The sequence below is a fragment of the Saccostrea echinata genome, unplaced genomic scaffold (assembly GCF_033153115.1).
Source record: "Saccostrea echinata isolate AGI-Se365-2 ecotype Australia unplaced genomic scaffold, CSIRO_AGI_Sech_v1 ptg000054l, whole genome shotgun sequence".
Lineage (NCBI taxonomy): Eukaryota > Metazoa > Mollusca > Bivalvia > Ostreida > Ostreidae > Saccostrea > Saccostrea echinata.
The window spans coordinates 12992822-13007487 of NW_026889803.1; the positions used below are offsets into that span (position 1 = coordinate 12992822).

Sequence of the window (14666 nt, forward strand, 5' to 3'; positions counted from 1 at the left end):
CAACAGTGCACAATGTTTTTTATTTACATTGTTATTTACATTGTAAAATTCAGTCACTTAGAAGTAATTTATTTGGAAGACATGAGTTTTTTCCCATATGTATATTAAATACAATGACATTGTACAATGACATTTGAGGAACAAAAGATTCATTTTTGTGTCTGTGCCTTTCTTTGAACTTCCAAGCATAAAAACAACTTAATAACATTATATATGGTTTAGAATGTGGGTGAAGTAATTTCAGTTGTTTAAAGGCTAAGAAAAATGCTGAATCATTTACAGAAAATTTAGAATACAAAAGTCTCATCGTTGATTTCTTTCAAAAAAGTATCATTAAACAGTTCTTTATTAAAAGTTTTAAAAAATCTTTCAAGGTATTTTCGCTTGACTTTGTGGAATTCAATATTTATGTTAAGAGAGTTAAAACAATAGTTTTAAAAAATGTTCCATGTATTCTAATTCTAAATGCTTTCTATAAATCATTTTAAGATGTTTTCTTATTTATGTTTCAATGTTATTTCTTATTTTCTTTTCATAAAATTCGGGGAAAAATAAATAGGGGGTAAGTAAACTTACAATCTTATTCAAGTCCATATTTAATTTTTATGTATCAATTACCTAAACTTATGTGATATATTCATTTTAACACAGGGTTACACTGCATTACATCTCGCTGCAATGCATGGACATGAAGACATAATAGAACTTCTAGTCTCAACTTACAGTAAGTTTTGAAACCTATTTCATAATTGTAAACTGAAGTACAAAATTATAACATAATGGTAAATGCAACGTACCTATAAGTTTCTAAGAAACAGGTGTTTAGTTGAAATGGAAAACATAACAATGCACTCCACCTTACCTTTGCAATTTTAGCTCACCTGTGCTTATGGCTAAAGTGAGGTTTTCTTGCCATCTGTTTTCTGGCGACTGTCTGTCTCCCCTTTCCTTCCATTCATCAACTTTTCAAATTCTTCTCTAGAGCTAATCGGTCAGTTTGAACCAAACTTTGAATATCTATGAGAAAATTTTTTCAAGAACAGCAGAGCAATGATTATTGATATTAATATGTAAGCATTCTCAGATAGTGCAGATTCAACATAGTTCTAATCATTACCCCCTGGAGAAAGGATGGGGCCACAATAAGTGTTAAAAGTTTTACACAGGGATATAAAGGAAGATATTTTTTAAAATCTTGTCAAGGACATCAGGGCCATGATAAGTCGTATTAATCATGCAAGCATCATGAGGTAGTGAAGATTTTAACATATATTGTTCAAGTCGTGTGACATTAAAAGTTGAATTTGGAGATTTGAAAAGTATCCATCGGATACAAGTAGTAACCATGGGGATCACGAAATTTACAAACTATGTTCAAGTTTTTCCATAGTTTGAAATTAAAGCAGATAATTTCAGTTAAATTTTTTAAAGTTTGTTCAGAAAATTCAGAAAAGGAGCAATTTTTAATGGAGTAATTCAGAAAATAAAATGCAATTTAAAAGCAGAATTTTTAGTTTAAAGCAAAATGGAAGATGCTGAATGAAGAACAGATAAAGGTTATATGTGTAGGTGTGCAAAACAAAGTAAAGATCAGAAGGCAATGAACTGCGTAGATGAATGAAACATAATGAATAGTTTTCATTTCTCAATGGCTTCACAGGGATTAAAACAGCACTTGAATCCATCTGAGATGCAGTTTGCATTGTTTTCATAGATTTCATTTCACAGTTAACCCACACTTTACGTGTTGATATTCAGATATTCATTTTAAGAGACGTTGCTCTTGTAGCAATTTAGCCATCATTGTTTTTTTTTTAATCTACTGTTTCCTGTTACTTAGTTTCTCTACTGAATTAATTTTACGTTTCGGACATTGCATTAAACAGAGAAAGAAGAGTCATTAAAAACGGAGAATAATGTTTTTTGTAGAAGCTGATGCCAATCTCCGAGATTACAGTGGAAAGAAAGCTAAACAGTATTTAAGAAATACTGCCTCTACTAAAGCTCAACGTAAGCATTTAGCCTCTCTTTCCTCCTACTCTGATACTGTTGATAGCGGTTCTTTTACAGCCTGTCCAGAAGTTCAGAAAGCGGCATTACGAAACTCTCTTAATATAAACGTTACCGGAAAAGACAGAACGTCCTTAAGAAACTCTCTTCAGATCGTTCATTTAACCATGAACGAGACAGGAGAAGGTGCTAGTTTTACCTAATGGCTTGTATCAAAAAAAAAATTCTTGCATGTTGAACACGTATTTAAAAGAGAATTGATATTTCCAGTTTTGTGATAATAATTCAGGATTGTTGTATTTGAAAATTATTTTGGTTTTGTGGTTGTGTATTATTTCTGTCCCCTTATTTATTACTTAGAACATAAAAAGAGATATTTTTTATTATATTTTTGTCCACTGTTATTAATTTACACAGGTTTATTTGGAAATGACATTAATGTAATCGCAATGGGAGGTAGGTCTCGGAGCATTATGTTCAAGTTTTCTATGTGTACATAATTGTATGAATTAAGCAGTGGTCTTTGGTACTGAACCAAGATAGCTTAGTACACATAATCAGGTTTGGCATTTGATATTGATAAATACTAATCAGTAGTCTAGTGAACTCTGCAACTAGCAGCACTTTGTCAGAGCATGGCTTTTTTCCCCTTTATTTTTGGTGTCCGTTTTCACTTACATCTCTATGTTAATCAGATTTAGAGATTTTTTTTGTAAAAATCCTTCTTTTTTGTTTGAAAGAAATAGAGATGAATGAGTTTTCTATTTGTGCATAGAAACGAAGTTTTTTAGTAGAGTTTTAATTTATCTTGTCACTTGAATATAAGTGAATTGTTGCAAGAGTCATCTTAAAATTCCTTTTCCATCACAAATGAATTATGAAATTCCAACTATACATAAAAATCCATTTTTAATGTTTTCTTGCATCTCGATACAAGTACACAAGTATCTCGAGTTATGAACCTTAAAAACAAACATTTTTCTAGTCAACAACCCAACAGAGAAGTTAAACATTTAACAAATATATATATGGAACTGTTTTTAATATTCCAAATCATGTTGTTTTCTAATTTTGTTGTAAGAGTAAGTTTATGTATTTTTATGTTCAGGTAATGATATTGTCTACATTTTTAAATATATTTTTATATTTAATTTTTTTATATGTATAACATTTATTTATTGGGGGTACTTTTAATGGATGAGAGTATATAAGAAGAGAAGTTTGTGAAATTTAAATATTGCTTTATCTTTTTTATACACCCGTTTTAAGACTGACGTATTATGGTACGGCGTTCATGTTCAGCTGTTTGTCTGCCCGTCCGTCCGTCTGTTAGATTTTTCATGTCTGGCTCATAACTTGTATACTATGAAGCTATAATAATCAAAGTTTGTCAGCTTTTACGTGTCAGCTATTTTCAAAATTAATATTGTGTACGACATTTTTTAATTTTTATTCTTCAAAAACAAATATGCAATTAGATATACAGTTTAATAATAAAACGTAATGATTGTACAGTATTTTGATGATTTATTAGGCTGTGGCATATTTGTTCATCATACATAAAAATAATGAGTGAAGCTGCAGACTGGGTATTTGTGTAAACTTTATCCAATGCAGCCAGTTGAGAAGTATCAATGTACAATTTGTTCTAATTAATAACTTCAGCAAAGGAGATGCACATCAAACATTATCAATGGAAAAATCATTGAGATTTTTATATTAAGGTTTACATTATTTTCTTCAATGCATATTTATCTGTTTATGATAATTAAACATTTAATATTTGACGGGTGTATCATGTGCAGTGGCGGTGTACTTTATTAGAAAATGTTATGAATAAAGCTACATATGTTAGTAGGTAATCTAAATCTTAGATATTTTACATCAGCGTCTACTAAAGATGTTCATTTTAGAGGTTTCCCTTAGTATTTATCAGAAGTTGAGCAAATTATCAAGGGTCAATGGCATTTAGTTTTAGTAATAAAACTTAAATATGGAAATTTTTTTTTACAATGCAATGATTTTCATTAAAGCTGTGTATTTTTTTCTAATGGTTCATAAATCAATCTATCTTGAAAAAAAATATTTTTGGTATGTTAATTTTTGGATTGAAGAACACTTTATTTCATTATTTTCTCTTTGTTATGTATAGTATATTAAGAATAGGAAATTATTGTTCATATACATTATATGAACATTTCATAGTGGCTATATAAATGTGTAATCTAGATTAAATTAAATTAATATCCATATTTTGATACCAAAATAATTTCAAGTAGGTCGCAAGGAATTCATGTTGTGTAAAAATCACTATGCCAAAAAGACAAGAAAAAACGAAGCCCCCCCCCCCCCCCCAAAAAAAAATGCATGGGTGTTTATTGACAATGAGAACTTGAGATGATCATGGTCTTTGACGAGCTTTAGGAAGTTTTTATTTCAATCTTTCAATTTTATATTTCAATTATGTGATATGAAAATGCTTAAATCTTTGAAATATAGACAGTGTACAAACACTGATAAAGTTGACATTCCATTAATTATCTCCTTATCATTGTTTCCTGTTGTGAAATGCCTCATCACTGTAGAAGAGAAATATTTGATATTTGGAATAAAATGAATTATTTCCATTTGCAGTAAACAGCAGAGTGAATAGATTAACGATACTGTAAACCAATTTTTCTTTGCGACATTTTTTGTTTGTGATTTGTCAGTTTGAAATTGATCTGTGACAAACAATTTTTCGTGACATGGAAAATATTCATCAATGCACAACTAAAGAAATCCTTCGCGGAGGGATATTGCGAGTTAAAAAAGGTTATCAAAATTTGGAAATATTTCTCGCACGCGAATAAATGTTTATTTATGTCATTTAACATTTCCTGAATATTTCCTCTTTCATTTCTTGTGGTAATATATTGTTTGTTACCTGAAGCAATGCGTACAATTTTACGTCTCAACTAGTCAAATCAGGTTTATTTAAGCTATCTGTTACTCCAAATACGACCGATTCGAGGCTCTTCCATCAATATAATTTTTGGATTGATGATACAATTGCTGCCGTATAAAAAAGTGAAAGAAATTATTTTATTATTTAAAACTGTTATCTGGTTCTCTTGTTATTGATAATTATTTAAATTACATTAGAAATCATTAAGACGTATGATTATGTGAAGTGTATAAGTATTAGTATTTGCTTAGATGTTTTTGAAATCTACAATGGGCACATTGCACGTAAATGTTAAAGTTTCATCGCCTTTAGAAATGATACACTAGTGTTCGATATCAGAATGTTATACTTAATGTGGATTTTTAATGAAATTGTCAGTTAACTTTTGGGAAGCAGAAGAAATTTTTGGCAGGAGTGTATAACCCATGTCACAAGTTCATACGACAGGGTATGTTTTAAATAATATGAATGAATAGTTAGTATGTGTCAAATACATGTATATGTCATTCGTCCTGAAACATTATTTACCCGAAAACAAATTGTCCTGTATTTTACAAAAAAAAAAAAAAAAAAAAAAAAAAAAAAAAAAAAAAAAAAAAAAAACAACAACAACACTGTACAATTATTTATTTACGAACTTTTTACAAATTCTTTTCATTGGAATTTTGTTACATGTACTTATTGTTATATTTTATTTCAATATAGCTATCCATTTGATGGAAAAAACTAAGCAGATTATTTTTTAAGTATTATAAATTTATTGATATTTAATTGGATTGTGCTCTATCATTAGGCTCGCTGTATAGGAGAGGCACAATGAGGCACAAGGATCCTTCAGAGGAGGTCTTTCTCTATTCTCTTACACTAACAGCCTGAACTCCTCAATACTAATAAGGAATGAGGCAGTTAAGGCAGAAAAGGCATTCCCCATTATATTTTTGTATACGAAAAACTGTTTTCTCAAAGTTGTTAGATTAATGACTGTGTTAAGATACATTACTTTATGTCATTTAATGAGAGCTTTCGAAAAATAAAAAAAAATGTTGTAAGACTATTTTTGTTTTTAATTGAGGATTGGAAAATGATGCCAAAAAGTACTTTGCTATTTTAACAACTTACGTGCTTCTTGATCCCAGGCATGGTATTTTCAGTTTCATTTCATATAGTGAGCTATAAATTGCATGTTATGTTTCCTGACCCCATGTGTGTGTGTGTTTTTTTGTATTTTATTAATTATCAGGCATATACTACAAGTAAGTTAATAAGAAGTAAATCTTGACATTCAATTTTTAATCAATATTTTCTTTTTACAACACTTCAAGTAAGTATGATCAGATATTCATCAGGTATTTTTGTAAATTAAAGAATATCGCAATTCATTTCATTTATTTATACGTGTAGTTTTGCATCATGTTATTCATAAATTGCTTTGTTTATTATTGTATAATAATTATGATTAAGTGTCATTTTCATATTGTTTTGAATTTCTTGAGTTGAAATGGGATATTGACTTTACGTAGTTTGTTCATGAGTTGGTCATATTATGTCATCCCGTTAACCTCCTCATTTTCAACAGAAGATTTTTAGGGAAAACAATTGAGCTCATTGGGGAACAAGCGAAAAGATTTGGTGATGGGCCTCTAGAATTGATATTGTCAATTAACAAATAATGTTGTGTAATTTCCTGTACGGAATAATCATTTGGGATAGAGAAACCTTTAAATTTAAATTTTCATCTGTTCTATGACGATTATTATTGTGGAGTTTGTTGTTATTTTTTCTTTTTTTTTTCTAGACGTAGGATGTAGCTTTAGATTAGTTGCTCTGTTTTCTGAACACTTTGATTTATACAGGTTTTTTTTTGTGTTCACCTTTCTGCGTGTGTTTTGTGCATATTAATTTCAGTTCTCTGACACCTTGTTTACAAAACCCTTATTAGATTGATGTCCTCACTCAATTCACAGTCATTGTCCATTGTTAATTTTTACATAGTATCTAGGTTTAAATAATCCGGCATACTTTAGTAGGTTCTTTTTTCATATTTTTAGTAGGTTCTTTTTCATATTTAGGGTCAGATGATACAAACAAACTTTTTCTCAAAAACCATGAAAATACATGTAACAACTTTAGTTATATTTATATAATTTTAAAAGTAAATGAATAAGTTTAACCATTTATTTTTAATCAAAATTTTACAAGGTACTACAACTTGATTAACATTTAAAGAGATTTATAAGGGTGATTGCAGTAAGATAGAATTTTGAACATCATAGAAAGTTTACAATTTCTTAATATCTTAGAAATTTGATATTTTCCTCCTTTACAACCAAAATAGGTCCAAAAATATAAACGAATCCAGGCATTCATATTTTGGTTTGTATCATCTGTCCTTAAATTACAAATCACTGTCGAAATATTTGATTCAGATAGAATTGAGATGACTTGTTTTACTTTTTTGCTTCTACATATTTACTCAGACTCAGTAAGTATAGGGTATATTATATACAGAGTGGAAAAGGGGATTCAGAAGCGCAATTTAATCGGATATCATAAGATAAATGTATTTAAAATTTTAAAAGCAATTTTTTTCAAGACTAAATTGTTTCAAGACTAAAGACTTCAGAATTCATTTTTTATCCAATGCATCTCCAACTAGAAGATTAAGAAAGATCACTAAAAGCTTAGTTCTTGCAATCATGAGGGTCAAACCATAGCTGGTATTGCAGTGCACGACTCTGAAATTTATATGTTTTATCAAGCCTCTTATTTATTTCTTTTCTCTTTATCTCAAGCTATCTAGCATTTACTTCCACAAAGCATGGCACCATATTCTGAGTGTTTTATCATCTGTATTATGCAAGTATATATTTTAGTAAAGTCAGTTGAGCGTAATAAATTATGTAATTGATTACACATTAAATAATTATGGTAATTTATGATAAATTACATGTGAGCTGAGATTTTTTAACAAATGCAACTTATTAAGGATGCAGGTAAGGGATCAATATTTTGATTTGCTAACAAAACAGAACTACGTGACCATTTTTTATAAATTTAATAGAATCATCAGATGCAATTCAAATAATACTTCATTTTTCTTCCAGAATTGTTATTATCAAGAAAATTGGGATCATCACTTGGTAAGAATGCCTTGATCTATTATTTTATTAATATAATACAAATTAACGGGAGCATACTAATCTGATTAAATTCAAAATTTGGGTATTTCAACAACAACAACAACAAATAGAAATTTCTGTTGAGAGAATCTGGGTTTGTGGAAAAACTGAGATATTGTTTGATAATTTCACAATTTCAAACATTAATAGATTTTGCGATAAATTTACGAAAGTGTTTCAGATGCTTTGCTATAATGCTTTGGTAATTGGATGTAAATATAAATCCAGCAAACAAATTTAGTTCAAGGTACTGGTATTAAATATAAGTTCAAAGTCAAGATTATAGAAAAGTTTATATACCCTCTTATATTTTATACTTGTCATTTAAACATTGAAAAAAATGTTTTGAATAAAAAAAGTTCATAGGAATATATTTTTTTATATCTTCACATCTCTAACTTCATTAAGATGCTCTATATTTTCAACTACTGAGGTTCTCCTTTCAGATGTTGGTTATAGGTTTTCATTTTCTTGGTCTTGACTTTATTTAGGCTCTGTTCGATCTTTGGACGATTCTTTTACAAGGAGCGCTTCTTTTAGAAGAAGCAAGCAGGTAAAGGCTATCAGTAGTCTCATCCAGGGTTCCTCTTCAGGGGTCAAGGCTATGTTTAGAACAACGTGGGCAGGATCAGCTGATGATTTAATTCGTAACCGTCAGTCTCGCTCTCGAAGTCCAAACTCTTCCACACCAGGAAGTGGAAAATCCTCTCCAAGTCCTCAACGAAGGGAAACGGTAAAGCCACATTATATACGTTGTAATTTTCGTTGCGACAAACTGTTAGTGTTTTTATGTATGTTGGTGCTTGAATTTTTCAAAAACACGGTTATGCATGGGCTCACATCAACTTTACACTAAGTATTAAATCTAGATAATGTTGGGCTTAAACTTTGAGGCATGTTGCAAAGGAAAGGGCATAAAAAAGAACCATAGGTGGCAGGGTACAATCTAGATTTGTCTACTATGTGTAAAATTACAATTATACAGTCGTGTTTGATTACATGTCGATCGTTGCTATTGGCATCAGCATGCATGTAAGTAAAAATGGAATAATGATTGTTTAGATAAATTGAAACACGGTGAAATGTTTTTAAGGGAAAACTAAGCTAGTTTGAATGAATTTACTTCCTTGCTATACATATTATTGAAGAAATCCATGGTTCGGAATAACCGCCGCTCCATATATTGTCAGTTTATTAATGTGAAGCGTAAACTCAATCTTTCCGACCTATGTTTAACTGCAATAGCTTCATGAATTATATTCATTCCCGAGCTGTGAAGTACTAGTATGTGCTGACCTAAGATGGTTTATTTTGCTAATGATAACTTATTAGAGGATATGATTGTCATTTTCTTTTTTAAGGACAATCTTTGATTTTGGAAAAAAAATATCCTTACCTTTGTCACGACTTAAATAGTTTATTAAATTAATCTATACAGTTTAATAATTGATTTTTAGCTCACCTCAACGAAGTTGGGTGAGTTAATGTACATGTAATACCCTACAAGCCCTATCAGATCAAAATTGCATAAACATTGCATCTAGGGATGCACACTACTAGATTATTATTTTGATTACCTATGTTTATTTTGAAACATAGATAATCAATTGCCCAGTTCACGATTCGTTGAGGTGAGCTCTGTGATATTTTGATTACCTATGTTTATTTTGAATTTCAAGAGTGCATATAAAAATATTTCAATTTTACAGTTTGCAAGTAGATCAGTCGATAGGGAATTAATGCCACCTCCATCTGCTCCAGTAAGGAAGAGGCGCGAAGCTCAGTCAGGTAGTGATGGAAACCTTGCTACCGAAGATATAACAAGGTACACATTAAATACAGCGACATAAGCCAATAATTGATTTTCAGTGGAATTTTTTTTTGCCCTGTTCACGATTTATATTGTTTAGAAGATTTTTTGCTTGTTTTCGTCTCCTTTTTCGTTTAAAAAAATAGTGATTTTGGAATAGGGAAGTCCGTAATGGCACGTTCAAAGGAAAAAATATTGCATTTAAACGCAAGATTAATTCCTTCTTAAAATCTCTAAAAACATCCTTTGAAGTTTTCTCACTGGCCTCTATTATTATTAAACTTATGAGTATTTTATCATCTTTTGTTAATGTAAAAAAGCTAGAAGAAATAAACGAAGTTAATGATATGTATATATAACATGGCCGTAGGAACGGGTAGGGGGGGGGGCACGTTTTTTTTTTTTGTCTTTTTCTTTTTTTTTTTTTTTTGGTCAGGAAAATTTTGGTAGTGCCCCTTCTACTGTCAACTGAAAATGTATGGCTGTGCCCCCCCCCCCCCCAACTGAATTTGCTTCCTATGGGCCTGTATAAGGAAGACTTAATAAATGGTATTTATTGACACATTTCCTCGTTTCTTGTTTCAGAACGATCTCGGAGCCCTCTCTCAATAGTGGAAGATTACCAAAGACCTACATATGAAAGTAGTTCGAAGGAAATTGCTTTCTACGTTCAAGTACCACAAAAATAAATATTAATTTGAAGTAAAATGTTTTCTACTTACAAGTTCCATTTACATCATTCATGGCATTAAAAATATTTTGCGTGTAATACTGTATATATATGCATAATTATCATTTCAGAAAAAAACAATTTTGATCCATTTTATTGTGCAATATTGATGATCTTTAAAAAGTGAGTTCGTAGTTGACACAACATTTCATTATGACTAGAATATGTAGAAAAGTGTATTAATTTCCCTTTTATGTCATGCAATTATATAACTTTATATATACACAGTCTGTACAAGTTCAGTTCAAACATCAGCTTAGACATTGGCATTCAAAGCAAACTACCACACTGTAGTATTTTCATTGTTTATATATTTTAACTTTTACTTGTTATTTTGTTTTTACTCAATGTTGACAATAAAAAAGAAGTAGCTAATGTGCCTATTGTTTTACATATAGCTTGGCTAAGTTGAAGTGACTTACTGTCGATTCGTTTATACATCTGTTAACTTCGGAAATTGTTGACTTTTTTTTCTGAAGTTTAAAGATCAGTGGAGCTAAGGCCAAGGCTATGTATGGAATTCGTATAAAGATATTGAATTAGTATAAAGATATTTGCCTGAGTGGTTTAGGGTCAATAAACTCCAAGCTGATGCATCTTCATACATATATGAGGATATGTGTGTTACATCCAAAAGTTAACGATGAATTAATTTTGGAATTTTTGCGTTCAAACAAACTTTTTCAGCTTATATATCTTGGTACTGTTAACCAACTTTTATTCGCGTGCGAGAAATATCCGCGAGTTTCGCGACCTACTTTAACTCGCAAATATTAATCGCCACAAACCAATTATTTTGCTTTGTATGTGTAGGGAATGTTTCTTCATTCGCGAAAATTAATTGTCTCGGATTGATTTCAAACTGAAGATTTCCGAATAAAAGATGACGCGAATATTAGTTGGTTTACAGTATATGTTTTAAAACCAGAAGATGTTGAAAAATCCTCATTTAAGAAATTATTTGCCTTATTAAAATATGTTTCATTGATCAACTTTTTTATGCATGTCTCTTCCAAGGTCCATTCCGCAAGAGGTATGGTGATTATAATATATATATATATATATATATATATATATATATATATATATATATATATATATATATATATATATATATATATATATATATATATATATATATATATAAAGCAAAGAAAAATGAAAGTGTAAGATATTTGGAAGAATATGCTTTTGATGAAGAGATCACTTCATTTTAGAGCTCACACTCTCCAGTAAACATTGCTCAATGAAATTGTACGTATAATTTTGTAGTAGAGATATAGTACTCCTACCTAAGGTCAGTAACTTGTGCGATGTTTTGTGCATAAAATACCACAGGTCGTTCAAAGAGTGGGATAAGGTGGGCTCTGGAATTTCAAATTAATTTTGTTTTACTTTACAAAAATCAATAAGCAAGTAATATAAAATGTTTATGATGAGTATTTTGATCAAATACTGCAGTTGTACAAAGACTATTAAATTTTAGAATAATAATACCATTGACCGTTACTATGAAAGTTCAAAATATCAAAATATCATCGAAGCTTGTCTAAATAAGAGTAAAAATTATAATTTCATTTTCAGTTGAAATCGGTAAACATAAACGTGAAGTTGAAAAAAGACATTTTTAGCTTACCTCAACGAAGTTTGGTGGGTGGGGGGAACTTATGAAACACCCTCGGCGTCGGTGTCAAAGTCCCAGGTTAAAGTTTTTAGAGCAGATTTTCTGTTCAAGTACTTCTATGCCCTATATTGATAAAAGAAGCATGGAGGATGCTTCTAGTGTGTTTCATTGTACCAGTCAAGGTTTCAGATGCTGCAATTCAGCTAAAGAATGACCAGGTTAATGTTTTTTGGAGCAGGTTAAATTTTTTGGAGCAGGTTAAAGTTTTTGGAGCAGGTCTCATTTCCAAGTCACTATAAGCCCTATGTTGACCAAACTTGTATGGATGATACACCTATGGATGCACACGACCAGGCTTGCTTCGGATGCTGGATTTGACCTACATTTTCCGGATGAGTGATCAGGTTAAACTTTTTGGAGCAGATCTCATTTCCAATTAACTATAAACCGTATGTTGACCTAACTTGCATGGATGATACATCTAAGGATGCACATTACTGGACTTGCTTTGGATGCTGGAACTGACCTACATCTTCTAGATGAGTAATCAGGTTAGTTTTTTGGAGCAAGTCCATTACCAAGAAACTATAAGGCCTATCTGAACCAAACTTGCAAGGATCATGCATCAAGGGATGAACACTCTCAAACTTGCTCCAGACTAGTTTAATTTTTTTAGATAAGTCCACTCTCTAGTAAGTGCAAACCCTACCAGACCAAAATTGCATAAATGTTGCATCTAGGGATGCACACTAATAGATTATTAGTTTATTGTGGGACTTTGCCTTACTTAAAGACAACATTCGTTGAGGTGAGCTCTGATTACCTACGTTTTCTTGTTGCTAATGCATTGCTATTGAGAGAGAAGGAATTGCATGTGTATGATATGTAAGTTTATTAGAATCGTTGTCAACAAATCATATAAAATGAAACGCCAATGAAATTCAAGAATATTGGAACAAAATAAAAACATATCAAAACTGTAAATGGAAAAATGGAGTGGGTTTAGGTAGTTTATTTCTGTTATAAGATTAATTAAAACGGGAATGACAATATGCATGCAATATATATTGAAAAAAAATTAGATTTTCTTGACAAAAACATTCCCTTAACAAGTAATGTAAAACCAACGATTAAAAAAGTCAGAAAACTGCAGTAATACAAAATGCTTCAAAACTTTACATAAGCACTTGTTACATGCTACGAAATAATTTTCATATTTTAAAGATATTTCTTTTCATACTATCATCCTAACGTATCAAACTTGTATATTTAAAAGTTTTTAATCAGTCATCTGTTGTGAGACGTCGTATTTTTGACATTTAATAATAAATTGCTGGCATTTTCCTAAAATTCATCCACAACAAAAAATACCATTTACTTATAATTTAATTTTGGTTGTAAAGCGTCATTTGATTGGATAAAAAAAAATAGAATATAGCGTATAACCTGGGTTGCCTACGTCACAATGACTTACGTCAAAAACGCATCAATCCGCTTGACGTTACATTTAAAATACGTACAATTTAAAGGCATTTTTGAAGGAGAAATTGTTTTATTTTTTACACTTAATGATGGGAAATTAAATTATAAGGAATGACTTTAATAGATACCCAAGTTATACTGGTATAACCTGGGTTGGTACAGTTTACGCTTTTTTATAAACCGCTTCGCGGTTGATAAAGCGTAAACTGCTCCAACCCAGGTTATACCAGTATAACTTGGGTAGCTATTAAAGTCATTCCTTAAATACACAATTTAATTTATGTGGATAATGATGCTATGTTTGTCACAATACGTAACTTCTTTAAGCATAAAAACAACAAATTTATTCGAAATTATAGAAAAATAATTTTATTTTGTTTGTATTCTAGCCTCTGATTGGTTAATATCCAAAAAGGAACACAAATTATTTCTGTATAACCTGGTTTGGTATGGGGACACATCCCCCTGACAACCAGCTGAATCATCCGTATCCATACAATCCTCTCATTTCCAATCCTCGGGATTCATGGAAAATTCCAGATTTAATAAATGTACCTTTAATTTCAAACAATAATTCGATCTCACCACATGTAACCAAACAACATGGCTGCTAGGCCTATGTATCAGTTTTTACCTCCCCTCGATTCCCATCACTTCCGTTACTTCCGTTACTATGGTTGTATTATTGAGCGGCAAATTTGAACTAATAAAAAGTAACGAAATTTTACACCCATAGTTATTTAATGATTTTAAAATTAAATTATAAGGAATGACTCTAATTCTTGGCCAAATTATTCGAGTATAACCTGGTTTGGGTCAGTTGACGCTGTTTTATAATCCGCTTCGCAGATTATAAAGCGTAAACTGACCCAAACCAGGTTATA

The 14666-nt window shown here is 30.6% G+C and overlaps 1 protein-coding gene across 1 annotated transcript; it reads left to right on the forward strand.

The window, feature by feature from the left end:
* The first annotated feature begins 643 nt into the window (after positions 1-643).
* Positions 644-11051, forward strand: LOC133205213 (ankyrin repeat domain-containing protein SOWAHA-like). Its single transcript, XM_061340975.1, has 7 exons — positions 644-724; positions 1930-2010; positions 2428-2466; positions 8062-8097; positions 8628-8869; positions 9846-9961; positions 10532-11051. Exons 1-7 carry the CDS (start codon positions 679-681, stop codon positions 10584-10586), a joined length of 615 nt encoding a protein of 204 aa, XP_061196959.1. The 5' UTR covers positions 644-678; the 3' UTR covers positions 10587-11051.
* Positions 11052-14666: the final 3615 nt, after the last annotated feature.

Bases quoted from the DNA above. Each gene is read 5' to 3' on its own strand.
- LOC133205213 (XM_061340975.1), top strand. From the start codon at position 679: ATGCATGGACATGAAGACATAATAGAACTTCTAGTCTCAACTTACA. The intron at 2,011-2,427 runs GTAAGCATTTAG...TAATTTACACAG, and splicing joins TGCCTCTACTAAAGCTCAAC to GTTTATTTGGAAATGACATT. The intron at 8,870-9,845 runs GTAAAGCCACAT...TCAATTTTACAG, and splicing joins GTCCTCAACGAAGGGAAACG to TTTGCAAGTAGATCAGTCGA.